The 14732-nt window shown below is 34.0% G+C and overlaps 2 protein-coding genes across 6 annotated transcripts; both read right to left on the bottom strand.

Moving 5' to 3' along the window:
• Positions 1-36: 36 nt before the first annotated feature.
• On the bottom strand, positions 37-2802 carry LOC106749852 (OTU domain-containing protein 6B). Of its 2 annotated transcripts, none has more exons than XM_014629710.1 (4): positions 2548-2802; positions 1979-2414; positions 1598-1817; positions 37-1377 (listed from the first exon to the last, which is right to left on the bottom strand). In XM_014629710.1, exons 1-4 carry the CDS (start codon positions 2615-2617, stop codon positions 1192-1194), a joined length of 912 nt encoding a protein of 303 aa, XP_014485196.1. In that variant the 5' UTR covers positions 2618-2802; the 3' UTR covers positions 37-1191. The 2 variants fall into 2 exon arrangements, with proteins under 2 accessions (XP_014485196.1, XP_014485197.1); XM_014629711.1 differs by having other exon boundaries at positions 1979-2393; positions 2548-2747.
• A 268-nt stretch (positions 2803-3070) lies between these two features.
• LOC106749892 (alpha-tocopherol transfer protein-like) lies at positions 3071-13093 on the bottom strand. 4 transcript variants are annotated; one of them, XM_014629809.1, is made up of 9 exons: positions 11861-13093; positions 6381-6464; positions 6121-6298; positions 5380-5545; positions 4915-5016; positions 4402-4543; positions 3929-4039; positions 3686-3791; positions 3071-3387 (listed from the first exon to the last, which is right to left on the bottom strand). In XM_014629809.1, exons 3-9 carry the CDS (start codon positions 6251-6253, stop codon positions 3236-3238), a joined length of 912 nt encoding a protein of 303 aa, XP_014485295.1. In that variant the 5' UTR covers positions 6254-6298; positions 6381-6464; positions 11861-13093; the 3' UTR covers positions 3071-3235. The 4 variants fall into 4 exon arrangements, with proteins under 4 accessions (XP_014485295.1, XP_014485293.1, XP_014485294.1 ...); XM_014629807.1 differs by lacking the exon at positions 6381-6464; XM_014629808.1 differs by lacking the exons at positions 6381-6464; positions 11861-13093 and adding an exon at positions 11535-11554.
• Between the last annotated feature and the right edge of the window lie 1639 nt (positions 13094-14732).

Here is a 14732-nt window from a genome sequence, read left to right as displayed (position 1 = left end):
ATATATATATATATATATATATATATATATATATATATATATATTATCCACATGAAAAATAAATATAATCCTATACAAAATTTTAATAATTTAATAATTTTATAACACAGGAGTCCGAAAAGCAACTTATGTCTAACTCATGAGGATATTTTAGCTCATAACGACTCGTACGCGTGTTGTGTACTCGGTTGAGTAGGTATCTAACCGATGGCAAAATTCGTGTTCTCACATTGAGCGCTGAACGCGACAGTTCGAGGCTCGTTCGTCCCAGTAGGAAGGTCGCAACGTGGAACGTCATGTGACAAATGCTCAGACAGTCCGCTAGTCAGTATCGAATACACACGCTCTTGAAATATGCGTACTCCCGTTAGTCAATTAACGTAATCCTAAGCTTTGGTATGATAAACCCATGCATTCCCTTCGACGTGCGCAAAGCCTTAGGATGGGGTCGTATGTTCCAAGTACTGAATACACGACGAAGATATATATCCTATATCGAGATCTCTATAAAGGATTCGTTCTTTAAATTAGGCGGAACTTTCGGAGCTAGACAGTCACGTTCAGCTGTGAACGCGAGGGTTCCGGCAAACTTGGTTAAAATACGACCAAAGGAAATACATTTTATTGATAGTCACTGATATGTATCTAGCTTGACCCGATGCCCGTAAAAAAGGATTCTTCGAACATGTGTGTGTGCGTGACCGTCACCAAGGACTGACACATTTAGGTTCGTCTTCGATAAAAATTCAATCGTCAATTGCAATTTTCCCGACATCTCTAGCCCGTAGACAATGTGTGCAATATGCTCAACATTTTTATCCCCTTTTAATGGTCAGTTCAGTATCAAGCGATATATACATATATATCTAAGGGATTCCCCTTGCAAATATTACCGGTTAATCATCACAATAATTGTAAAGTTTAGAAATGCAAATCTCGTCGGAAGATAGAATATTCTGCTGGCAGCTTTTTGTCCTCATTCAACAGTCCTCAATGTATATCTCGATAAAAATATCTTTATACTGTCTGGAAACTTATGGGTATGCACTTTCCACACAGAATAAATTAAGACTACCGACTGGTAAAAAATACCGTCGCAAATCGAAACGCGCGATTAATTTGCCATTCGATAATAAGACTTGAAGACAGCTTGAAGGATCATGTAAAATCGAGTCTAATCGAAGACCTTTATCAGCTCTCCTCATCCGGCACGTGTTTCGTGACAGAATTGTAGTGAGCACCAAGCTCGTACATGTGACGATGATAGGTCACTGTTACTTTTTTACCATTGGTGTACTGGTCTCCGATGATGTAGGGAGTCCCTGTAGCTTGTATAACCTCGATCGGACTTTTTAGTATACACGATAGTACTTGAAGCTGCATGACAAGCAAAGAAAATTTTATACAGATTGATTACTGTTCTCATTAATTCGCATCACTAATCAAATTTCTTTGCGGATTGTTTATTAACAAGAAACACATCGACACAAGTTGACACAGCCGCATTAAGCATCCCCTGTGCACTGTGTTCAATTGTGTGACACAGTGTTTTTTTGTTGGATAGTGTCCGCGACATATATATTTTTTTTTTATTTACCTCGACTGCGCCGCCCCAGGTACTCGTCTTGGCCACATCGTTGCAATACTTCTCAAACTCCTCCGGTGTCAATAAGTCCTCAGAATCGGGATTGGACAGAAATGGTAAAAAGTCATTCATATTTTCTCTCAAATAATCAGCAGTCTTCATTCTGAGATCATGCAGGCTAAGGGGCGCCTCCCCATTCACCTTAAGTTGATGAGCAACTGCGTTGTATAAACTGCGAAAGTTTGCAGATGTAACAGCTATTTACATACACAGTATGTACAGAATAAAATGTATAAGTCGCAAGTCATGCATCTAGATCATTGTACGGAGAGTTTCTTGTTTCTTTCTTTTTCTTCTCTAGCTACAAACGTCGAAGAGAAATAAAAAGTTTACCAATGGCCATCGCTGGGAATTTCATAGACCATTAAACCACGCTCGGAGAGAATCTTCTTTATAGCTTCCATCTCCACGTTCCTTTTACCAAACACGTTGAGCGCCTCCTGTTCAATGATTCTCTGATTGCGCTCCCTCTCTGCGATCGCCTTCTTCTCCCTTCTTTTCTGAGCTTTGGAGATCCTTTGTACAGGCTGTTCCAAGCAATTGTTATCCGTGCTGATTTCCTCGCTCATGTCTGCGAGTTCTGCCTCTTCCTTGTCGTCCAATTTAACACGAGCCAATCTCCATGCGTTCAACTCCTCCGTGTGACGTTTCTCCAGACTCTCCTCTAAACGGCCCACTTCCTCCATAACCTCTTTCTTCTTCTTCTTGTCGCCTTTGCAGATTGACTTCTTCAAAATTTGTATTTGCGCTACGATGAAGGAAGAAACATCTGACAGTGCGCGTGTCGTGAAAATTTTAAATCGTTAAATTAAAAATTAATTAAGATTGCAAACTTCAACGGAAAAACGTCAAAACCAAGGCTGTCTGACGAGGACAAGCTTTGTTATCAATGATTCGTATACCTTGCAGTTCCTTCCGTTCTCTCTTGTGTTTCTGCATTAATTCGTCCTCCGTTAATACAAGATCTGCCATTTTAATTTAAATGTAATCACAGAGTGTCAGTAAAAGTATCCCCTTCGGAATACACGTCGCGACTGGCAGAGAGAGGAATGAGAAAGGTCACGGTTCTACATTCTTGTATGCGCAAAGCGCCATCAGTGTCGATAAAACGTGCGCGTTAAATTATAATATCGATGTCCGGTAATTTCTCAGTAGATGACACGCAACGTTTACGTTACCCTGTAAATAACCGTCCAAACAATTTATGTGCGAAAGTCCTTATTTGTAATATCAGACTCTTATAAATTTATTCCCCTCTATCCCCTACCGTACTCTCCATCCCCATCTCGGGAAACACCTAAATTAGAACTCTAAGATAATTAATAAAATCTATAAAGATAATGAATAAAAAGTTATGCATAAGTTATATATTAAAAGAAATATGTTTAAAGAACCTTGCATTAAAGAAGAAAAATTAGCTTGCAAGAAAATGTTTATTCCCGACGACCTACATGCATGTTCCCTTATATATAAAATCGCTTAAGATATTTTAACATTATATGCAATATCCATATTTTGCGTAATATGTATCGTAATACGTAACTGCCACAATATATATCACCTAGAAACCCATAAAATGTTCATAAAGTGTCAATCGATGTCCAACTTTCGGAAAGTTCCAGAAACTCCGAACAAGTCATCCGGATTTATCACGGAATCAACACGGAGAGACTCGTTAACCTTAAGTTTATTCTGATCCAGTAACCAGTCCCTTTGTTCCATTAGTTTCGCCCGCCACATGTCTGAAATAGAATAAGGTCAAAATAAAATTAGAAAAATGTTGAGCTATTTTTCCCCATGTCACCGAATAATGAACATTTATATTTTCAAGTTTTAAATATTAACAAATTTTTATGTTATAAAAATAAATATTGCCGTTTGTACATATTGGGGACGGGCGAAATTTTCCACGAAAAGAAGATACTAGGCGAAAAATGTAATCATACTTCTATTTTGCGAGAGATTTGACTTTTCACAATCTAGACATTAAATCCGCGAAATCGTTAATAAATCTACGTGTTCTTAATATCAATTATTTACCTGTTAGAGTATCCAATGATGGCGCATAACCGCCATAATCCGCTGGTAAAATAGACCTCGGCAAATCGTTATATAACGATTCTATCCCGGTTGTGACGATTTGTATCTAAACATATCGTCTGGTTAAAACTATACAGTTTTACTTAAAAATTACAAGTTGTTTCTGTTGTAGCGCAATCATGTAATAAAATGAAAATTATAATATGCGAATTAAATTTTTATAGAAATATTTTCTGTACTTACTCTACCAAAAAGTTTTGGTTTCAAAAATTTTTTTATAAGCGCCAACATTTGTTCGAAAACAGGCGGTGCGTTTATCGCATACAATACTTTGAATCTCATGCCGTACGCCTCCTGAACACATTTTAAACAATTATTAAATAATCTAAATTATAATATATAGTGTATGCAGTGTTGTAATAAATATATATTTTTTTAAATAATTAGATATAAATGCTGAAAGGAAAATATGACTAGATGCTAGCAAATAAAACGACTTTGTCTCTTGCTGAAAAGGAACATTTGAAGTTACCAAAATTATATCTGTTTCTGTAAAATATTAAGTGTGGATACAGATACATGATAAAATAGATCTAATTACAAGGACAGTTACTGAAATGAAAAATGTAACTAGTTATAGAAAAAGATAAAGAACAAATATCTAGATATTGTAATTAGATACATGCTCAGCTAGCAAAATGAATATAATTACGTACCATACAGAGGTCCACTTTTTTTAATACGCTTGGCGTATATTTTAATACATGACCCAAAGTAAGATGAGTATAATCGGCAATAATAATTTCAGAATTAACTGTGTCCTCCTTTGCACGTATGTCTAATGTCATCAACGCATATCTACAACATCGGATAGATTCATTGCTAGCGTTATTATTAGAAAGTAATTTATTACCATTACTAATACTAAGAAAATAACTACTTGTTACAATTTCGACTAATTTTCTCATCAAACTTTGAAAAAATTATTCAGGATCTGAAGCCGTCTATCTATTGCTTAGCTTATCTGGAGTTTTCACGTTAATTAAAATTTTTCAATAAAAATATCTCAGAAATAAACTCAAATGTAACATTTTTCTAGTTTAACGTTGGTACAAACTTTTGATAGCGGCAATATAGCGAGGAAGTACACAGGAAGTATTCGAGGATTCAAATTTCACTATTTTGAAAGTATCAGTATGATATGACATGTTTGTCTAATTTGTACGTACCTCAATATATCATGCAAATGAAAGGATTCCTCATCGGGGAGCAATTTAAAACAAGAGACTCTATACTTTTCCGGAGTTAATGTTGGTAAAGGTACCCACTGCCTGAAACGAACATATATTCCTGAAAACATATTTAGCACAAACGCAAGAAATTGATTTCATAAAGATATTAACAAAATAGTAATTATTCTGCAACAGTTCTATTGATTTATATTGTACATAAAATATTACTCTTAATTATTTTCTATTAAATGTATAATTGCATCTAAATAAAAATCTTATAAAACGCGAGAATGCGTTAATATCTATTTACATTAATAAAATATAATATTATATTTATCTATGAATATTCCATTAAATTATAATAATTAATTCTGATTACGTCACTTTTGATAATAATTTTCGAATATAAAATATTAAGATTAAGACACGAAGATATTTCAATAACATATCATTTACACTTACACGCTTTTGTGAATTCGAGTAATATTCTTGCTCAACGGATCATAGTCGTCAAAAATCTCAGGAAGTAAATTACGAAGAGTATATATCAAGTCCAAACGTCTCTTAGCTTTTTCAAAATTGAATTTCGAAGATAAAAGAGTGTACCGTAATCGATTGTCCGAAATTTCTGCATAAAATATATAATTATGCATTATTACAGTATTTTAAAGTATTGCATTCACCGTTACCATTTCAGTCGACATATTACAATAGAAAATAACAAAGTAAGTAGCTGAATTACATGTCATCTGTGATAATTCAGTAAACGCCAATAGTAAAAATAATATGACAACTGATAACAGCACGCGATAAGAAGCATCCTATCGGCAATTATTACAAGAAACATTTAATTCCACGGCAGGCATCTTTGCAAAAAAGTTATTGACCTTATTCCATTATACCCTGTAGTCCCATTATGCCGCAAGTTCCCTTATCAATATTATAATTTTCCACCAGCAACATTATAATTTCCTACTAAGTCTAATGAGATAATTTCTTCGACTATAAAAGTTATTAATGATTGTGTATAAATAATAATCGACGTCCGTGTTCGATAAAAGACAAAATAATACGCATTAGTATAGTTGCACAGGAGCTATTTTTGAAAGGTAATTGCTAGCAAATTTGTTTACATATATTTTGTCAAGTTGAACGCTACGTGTAAGAAATGAATAAAAATGATTGAAATTTTTAAACGCAAACCTTGTGGGAGGTGAGATTGCTGTTGCAGCCATTGCCGAAATTTATCGAGCATCTCTTGATAGAGCTGCTCGTCTCCTCCTGCTACCTCTATTGCTTCTTTAATAGTGATCGTTTCTAACTTAATCACGTCCATAATACCGTTTATTCTTCAATTGTTGAAATTATTTTAAACAAGAATCTGAAAAATTGTTCAAAACATATTAATTTACGATGATTATTGAATTTAACGTTCTATTTGCCTGAGGAAAATGGGGTAATACCGGTCAGTAGTAATACTGGTTTCTTTTACTGCAATTAAATTGAATTCTGGGAAACACCGCTATCTTAGCTTGTTCACGGCTGAGCTGTTACGAAAAAGTTTGCTTAGTCTTTTTCTGATATAAGAATCATTGCGAAAGAAGCGTCGGCACATTTATTCATGCTAAATTATTTGCACTACATTCCCAGTAAGCAAGAAATATTAAATTAACGTTTAGAAATGTTGACTTTATGTCTATTTTTTCAACGTTTCTTTAATAATATTACATATATATTTTAAAAACATTATTTCGTAATATAATTTTTCTGCACGTTGTTAAAATATTTTAAAAACGATGCAGAAAATATTTTTTGAATGTTATTTTGACATTTGATGTGACATCAATATATCCATCTCCATTTACTGCTATATCTATATATCTGTCTATCTGGTTAGCCAATAAGTCTTTTCATTTTTTTAAAAGGCAAAACGAATATATTAAGGATATATTAACGATCCTTCTTTGACAGTATTTTTTGAAAGTCCGAACGAAATTAATATTTTTTAACTATATGGACTAAACGGATCATGCACGGAGGCACCGACTTCTACGTTTTTCGGTGGTATTATGCAAAGTATGACAAAGTTTTCTGTATATTCCCCAAATTGTGGTTAACTAATTATAAAAATGCGATATGTAGTTCTTATTTGCTTCAATCGTTAAAGAGGATTGAAACACCAGCAACGACGAAATTAATATTTTGTACAAGCTTGTGCTTTACATAAGAATTAAAGTTTAATTATTCATCACGCATCACGATGACCTATGCTAGCTCGTATTGGCTGGTAAATGTTTACTTTTTATCGTGTATCTGAGAACTTATTAGATTTATTTAAACATCCTCTGTTTTAAAACGCAGACATTTGCACTTAATGATTCTATCTTTTCGTGTTATAAATAATAATTATAACTATAACACCTTAAAATGGCTACAAAATGTTATTAATAAATAAAAATTACATTAGTATACTCTTTTATAAATTAGTTCAACTTCACGATCTCACGATTTTCACTTCACTGTCACTTCGTTATTAAATGAATTGCAGTATTTGCAGAGTGTTACTAAACGTCGACATTTTTGAGACACATATATATTGCGCGCTAAACACACATGACATTCGTGGATAACCTTTATCTTGAGTTCTTATCGATATATTTTAAGCGATAAAATCTACTCTTGAAATATTGAACTTATATATAGGGTGTCTGTGGATAAATACAAGAGCAACTGTACACATGTCAATGTGAACAAAAAAATCCATTATCATTGTGCAAACCGTATAAAATTTTCAAATATTAATTAACGAAGACGAGCAAATAATCACATGCGATGCGAATGAGTACCAAGCGACAAGACGCGAGTGAAATGCTCAGGATTTCATATAAAAAAAGAACACATTTAGCGCTCGGAAAGAAAACAAATCTGCGGGCATTATTTTTTATTTTTCTTATTTTATATTATAAACAGCCAGGAATAACTTTAGTGTTGATGAATTATTTTATATCCCGCGTAAGAAAAATTAAAAAATTAAATTTAATCCATTTGAATATAATTAATTATGTATGTGTATATATATATAATATATATATATATATAAGTTAAGAGTTAACCATGTTTAATGTATATATATATGTAAGTTAAGAGTTAACCACGTTTAATGTAAACTAATAAGGACACCTCGTGAACCACAAAATTCTGATTTTAATGAAACTTGGCATAAATGTAAATTGTGTAAATAATATTAAAAGTCAATTTAGAAATTATCGTTTGGGTCTAAAAAACATTTTGAACAGGTGAAACCATCCTTCAAAAAAAAAACAAACGCTTTCGTATTTCTCCCACTATATCTTGTATGAACTAAATGAAATATTAAAAAGATTTATACTAAAATTCGAATTTGCTTGCTCAATCGCATTAAAAAAGAAAGAGAAAGAATAAGAGTTATACAATATATATTTTTAAAAAGAAATGAAATAAGAATTAAACATTTCTTTCACAACTACAAGCACGTTTCTGATACCACAAAAAAAAAGAAAGTGTTGTTTGTAAATATACGTATTAAAAATGTTACAATACTTACATGATATTTGACACGCTGTATTTGCGACTATTTTGAAGCAAAATTTCTTCAAACTGACGTATAACGTAGATTTTTAACAAGATAATGAACGCGAGCGGTAAATATTGATTATCATATTGCGGAACAGAGATAATAATAATTTGTCATGATCTGTCTCATGCTCCTCTAAATTACTATAGCGAATAACGGAATGCTCTCCGAGTCAACAAGTCGCCACGTGTAACGTGGTGTAACCAAGTGTGTAACTAATGAAATACGCCCCCGTTAATTCAACGGCGGAAAACCGAAACATAACATGAGATTCCGATAGATAAAAAAGTCAGACAGAGCAAAATGGAATAAGTTATATCTCGGAGTCTTATCCATTTTTAGCAGGTTACAGAACCACAGTACAGAGCCACTTTTACTGGAGTACAGAACCACTTTTAGCAGATAAAGGATATAATTTAAAAAAATAACTCCAAATTATCAAGTGAAGCTAAAAATATTTTTATAAGACATATATCCAGTAATAATTCTACGATGCAGGAGGAGTCCTATTGCCTCGTATTCGAGGCGTGATGACCTCTCTCATATGTCTGTGGTGCGCACGCTGATTATACACAGGCATATGGGCCCTACAGTTTAACGCCGGTTCCGAACGGTAGATTTTTAGAGAGGCGTTCATGGCAAAGATACTCTCGATAAGTTGCTACTTGTTTTCGAGAGGAGACACGAGCGTAAATACTTTGGTTTTTACCGGGATCGAATCCGGGATCGCTAAGCACAGTAGACCGGTGTGCTGTCTGTTGCGTCACGCTCGCGCTCAATTCTACGATAACGGCATAAAAATTTGCAAATATAATGTGTTTGTTATTATAAACAGGCTCATAAAATGTCTGTCGTAAACAAGCCAATTAGCAGCTCATGGTTACATAGTGAAAGATCTTGACTACGACTAGGATTCAACTAAACTCGACTGACGTTGCAGACTTCGCTTTACTCGTAACATCGGTCTCTCATAAACGCATTCCTCCTCCTCCTCTACCCTCACGAGCAATAAAATTAGAACCACTTTGGATAACTACCGAAATTAAAAATTTAAAAGTTACGCGTAACTGATGCGTTAAAAGATACATTTTTAAAAGACATTGCATTAAGAAAAAAATAAGCTTACAAGAAAACTTTTATTACCGATGATCTACATGTTCCCTCTTAATACAACTCTCATTTAATTATTTTAACACCATATATAACTATCCACATTTCTGTACATATTGTATGTAATATATTGGAATATCCAACTGCCACAACATACATCACCTATAAACCCATAAAATATTCTTAAAGTGTCAATCGATTTCCAATTTTCGGAATGTTCAACGAATTCCGAATAAGTCATGCGGATTTATCACTGATATATTTAGATACTTTAAATATTTTTCGCAGAAATGTATTGAATGAAACCAACAAAATTGATAAAATTGATAAAAAATTTTTGTCATTGCGTTTTGCAAATATAGAAAAATAAAACACCGTAACATGGTAATTTCGTTACCATTGCAGTTGCTACCGAAAAAAAACGCCGATATCAAGTTATTACTAAAAAATACTTGTAACACTTCACTACGTCATTTGTAACGGCTATATCGCTTTATAATCTTAATATCGATTTATAGTAACAAAACATAATATTAGTTATTTATTTATTAAAATATCACATTACAAATTATAATAATTAATTCTGATCACGTCATTTTCGAATATAAAATATTAAGATCAAGACACGAAGATATTTCGATGACATATAATTTACACCTACATGTTTTTGTGAATTTAAACATTATTCTCGCCCAGCGGATCGTAATCGACGAAAATCTCTGGAAGTAAATTACGAAAAGTGTAAAGGGAGTCCAAACGGCTCTTGGCTTTTTCCTAATTGAATTTTGAAGTTAAGAGAATGCACCGTGACCGATTGTCCGACATCTTTGCAAAGATGTGCAATTACGCATTACTATCACAATATGTTAAAACACATTGTATTCACTGTTACTATTTCAGTTGATACATATAGCGGAAGAATAATTTAAAAGGACGGAATTAATTTCCCCTATAAGGAAAACGCAAATTTTATAGCGGAAGTGTAGTTTAAAGGGACGAATAATCGATATTTGTACGGATTCTTTACTAAAATGATAAGAAAAGGTCGTTTAATAACGTAAATATATTTACGGTGATAAAAAACAATATTTTATCATCATTTATCTTATACAAATGTATCAAAGAAAATACAATTCAGTTCCGAAGAGCACGGCAAATGTATTTCATAATTTGTAGCAACTTTCAACTAAAAATAACATGACAACTGATAACAGCACGCAGTAAAAGACATTGATCAGTAATTATTACGAAACATTTAATCCAACAACATCTCTGCAACAAGTTACGACCGTATCCCATTATACTCCAATTCCTGTATACCCCAGATTCCTCTATCAATATTATAATTTTCCACTGGCAAGATAATTTCTTTGACTATAAAAATGTTAATGATTGTGTATAAATAATAATCGACGTCCGTTTTCGGCAAAAGACAATATAATACGCATTATTATATTATAGTTACACGGGAGCTATTTTTGAAAGATAACTGCTAACAAAATCGTTTAATTATATTAGTATATATTTTATAAACTTGAACGCTATATGTGAGAAATTAATAAAAATGGTTTAAATTTTTTAACGTAAATCTTGTGGGAGATGAAGTTGCTGTTGCAAACATAGCCGAAATTTATCGAACATCTCTTGGAAGAGTTGCTCGTCTCTTCCTGTTACCTCCATTGCTTCTTCAATAGTGATCATTTCTAACTTAATCATGTTACATATGTATGATATCGTTTATTTTTCAACTGTTAAAATTGTTTTAAACAAACAGGAACGGGAATCTGAAATTGTCCCAAAGATCTTAATTCATGTGATTATTGAAACGTTCCATTTTTGTTAATTATTAGAGGAGAATGGGATGATACCGATCAGTGAGTAATAATTTACTTACAGTTCGATTTTCACTTCACGAGTGTCACTTTACGATTAAAAAGATTCGGAGTGAACTTCTAACATCGCGTTAAAATGCAAATGTATTGCTTGATAAAAAAATAAAGTGTTTCTGCAGGCACAACTAGTGAACTAGATTACCTTGACTTCTTATTTATTCTATTTATGTCTGTAAAAGACGCTTATACTGGGTGTCTTTGAATAAGTACACGAGCCATCGTACACGTGTGATTTAAATTAATGTAAACAAAAAAATTCACATCATTTTGCAAACCAAGTAAACTTTTTAGATGTTAACTAGTTTACGAAAGGTAAAGATGGACTTACGAAGATCGAATATTTTCGGCAGGTTACGTCGCCTTGGGAGAATAAAAAGATATATACAGCTCGATGAAGATGAGTGATCTACGTCACCACTCAAAGCCGGTGGTCGGAGATATTGTTCACCAAAATGGATAATAAATGGCAGGTCATTCACGGATAAATTTTGACACAAAATTTCAGCTCAGTTAACTCCGATTATGAATTATTAACTCTGATTATGAAAATATGAAAGTGAGAAACGATTAAGGTGATCTTAATCGTTTAAGGTGATCGTTAAGGTTTAATTAAGGTGATCTTAATCGTTTCTCACTTTCATATTTTCATAATCAGAGTTAATAATTCATAATCGGAGTTAACTGAGCTGAAATTTTGCAAGAACTGACATTCTCTAAGAGACACAGAGATGTCGAGAAAGAAGCAAAAATGCACTTGAATAATTAGAAGACACGAAAAACTGTGACTGCTTTTATCAAAGACCGGGAACCGACTAACCGTCGCGTAAGTAGAATTTATACTCGCTGACGCGATATCCATTTCTTTTCGCCTCTTTCCGTCAAAGTCGCTATGGTTAGCGGTTTCTAATGAAAACAACCAAACGAACTTGGTGTTACACGGCATTTTCAGATTCTTTTGGGGATCCGGTGATTGTTGAAAATTCTCTCGAGGTGACAACTTCAGTGAGCTGTCAAATACACATTCATAGATGTATTGACTTATGCTTACTTCATCTCAGAACCTCCTTTAAAGTGGAATAACTTTTGATCCAGGCTCCGAATTACTGTCGGACTTTTAGTATCACTTTTAAGTGCAATGTGAGATTAATTTGTAATTTTTTTCATAATTTTTTCCGTCTCGAGATACGGGCAATACATCCTTAAACTGTTAGCGGCAATCGTTAACGATACACGTGAAACGCACCTTACATTTTCAAATAGGACAACAAGTTGAATAGGACCTTACCTTTTTATGCAAAATGACGACTGAGAAGGGAGTAATGATCGAATGCACAATTAAACCACAATGATCATTTACCATCTATTAATATCCAATGAAGGAGGTGAAATACAATTTTCTCCGCTAAGCGTCATCTCCTTTATCCCTCTTACCTAGGAAAAGAAACGGTTGTATCGCCGCGAGGAGTGGCGGGCTCGATCGGAGGATTTCTCTTTCTCGAACCAGTTGTCAACATTATTATTTGTGTGTGTGTGTGTGTGTGTGTGTGTGTGTGTGTGTGTGTGTGTGTGTGTGTGTGTGTGTGTGTGTGTGTGTGTGTGTGTGTGTGTGTGTGTGTGTGTGTGTGTGTGTGTGTGTGTGNGTGTGTGTGTGTGTGTGTGTGTGTGTGTGTGTGTGTGTGTGTGTAAAACAATTGTTACACACTAGAGCGAGAGCGCGTAATATAAAACAATGACTCTTCCGGTTGGTTTATTACAATACTTGTCACTTTAAGTTGCGCTAACAAAAATATAACTCTCATTACCGGTTTGTATAGTGATTCCACATTCGCGTCCATATAGTATACAAGTAAAATATCTCTTGCAGTCGCCTTATATATCTACGGAGTGTCCGCCAAGTCGCGCGTGCCATTTGCAAGACCGTTCAGTTCATCGTCATGTATATATATATATATATATTTCTTCTAAGTCTCTTAGAAAAGTCTACACTTCTTTGACGAAGGATCGCAGCGACAACAGACACTAACAAGCTACACGTCACTAAGTCATCCTTATCATTACAATTGATTATCCTCATCGTCCTAATCGATTAGCCATTAAGTAGCCTTCGATAAATACTGTATGTTAATTCACCTTCAGTTTTCGTGACTAATTAAATTCCACAAGGAAGCGTCCGTGAGTTTCTCCCGGCGACTCGGCGGCTTTTGGATGCGGATCAGTTAAAAATTACACGGCAACTACACGGACAAAAATTAACATCAACTCAAGACTCTTACATATTAAGTAAGAATATACTGTTACGCCCGCGTCTTGATACCCGCGCTTTTAGCGCTCTGAACGTACAGCTGATTCTTTTCACAATGAGTCATAAGCAATATATAATCAGCGTTGATCGATAAAAAACAGGTTTGAGAGATTCTCTCTGGGGTGATCGAATCGTCACGTGCGCATCGGTCTCTCGCGAGAGAGAGAGAGAGCTTGAGTCTGCGAGTTACGCGTGCTTTCTTGTAAATAGCAAATATATAGTTAAAGTTGTTTCCCACTTAACATCGTCTTGTTTTATTTCTCCGCGCGAGTGTAACAATACTATAATTTTATATGAAAATTTCATGTGAAAATCTCGACTTTTACTTGGAGAAATTCTACGTAATTCTATTAAAAATATCATATTCTTGTTACTCAAATAATAAACTGAACTAAATACGAAATAATAAACAGAGGTTTGTTGCATTGAAGAAAATACTGACGGATAGAGAAAAAAAGAATAAGTTTCACATAATCGTTATGGAAATGCGTTGTTCAATGTTAAATATATGTTTTATCTTTATATAAATTTATACGTTTCTATTTATATATGAGAACACGAGTCTTGAATTGATACGATTTTTTTCTGTGTAATCACTCTCTCTTGTATTTTTTGATTTCACAGCATATCCGACGCCCGTCGAAATCAGAGTGAGAAATACTTCCGAGCGTTCTCTCTCGCCAGCTATAAGCAATCAACGTGATCACGATCTAGCTTGAAGTAAAGATTCTTACAAGGAAACGATCGGAAATGTCCCTCACTGATTTCGTTAGCCCACCAAAATCGGTGGGGAACACTTCCGATCTATCCTTGTAGTTACACTAGCGAGTGACATCGGCCACAAGTACGGCAATGTCGGCAAGTAAATACTCCTTGGAGCAAAGGGCCTTAAATTAAA

This window comes from Dinoponera quadriceps, unplaced genomic scaffold (assembly GCF_001313825.1).
Source record: "Dinoponera quadriceps isolate SergipeBrazil2010 unplaced genomic scaffold, ASM131382v1 scaffold3290, whole genome shotgun sequence".
In the NCBI taxonomy this organism is placed as follows: Eukaryota; Metazoa; Arthropoda; class Insecta; order Hymenoptera; family Formicidae; genus Dinoponera; species Dinoponera quadriceps.
The sequence above is the reverse complement of the archived record's forward strand: the minus strand, read 5'-3'. Positions and strand labels throughout refer to the sequence as shown.

What these genes read in the sequence shown, in the direction of transcription:
- LOC106749852 (XM_014629710.1), bottom strand. Translation starts at nt 2,617, where the DNA reads ATGGCAGATCTTGTATTAACGGAGGACGAATTAATGCAGAAACACAAG. An exon ending in AGAACGGAAGGAACTGCAAG is followed by an intron (nt 2,415 to 2,547) that starts GTATACGAATCA and finishes GCGCACTGTCAG; the next exon opens with ATGTTTCTTCCTTCATCGTA. An exon ending in ATTCCCAGCGATGGCCATTG is followed by an intron (nt 1,818 to 1,978) that starts GTAAACTTTTTA and finishes AAACTTTCGCAG; the next exon opens with TTTATACAACGCAGTTGCTC.
- LOC106749892 (XM_014629809.1), bottom strand. Translation starts at nt 6,253, where the DNA reads ATGGACGTGATTAAGTTAGAAACGATCACTATTAAAGAAGCAATAGAG. An exon ending in AAAAAGTGGACCTCTGTATG is followed by an intron (nt 4,040 to 4,401) that starts GTACGTAATTAT and finishes AAATGTGTTCAG; the next exon opens with GAGGCGTACGGCATGAGATT. An exon ending in AACCAAAACTTTTTGGTAGA is followed by an intron (nt 3,792 to 3,928) that starts GTAAGTACAGAA and finishes CGATATGTTTAG; the next exon opens with ATACAAATCGTCACAACCGG.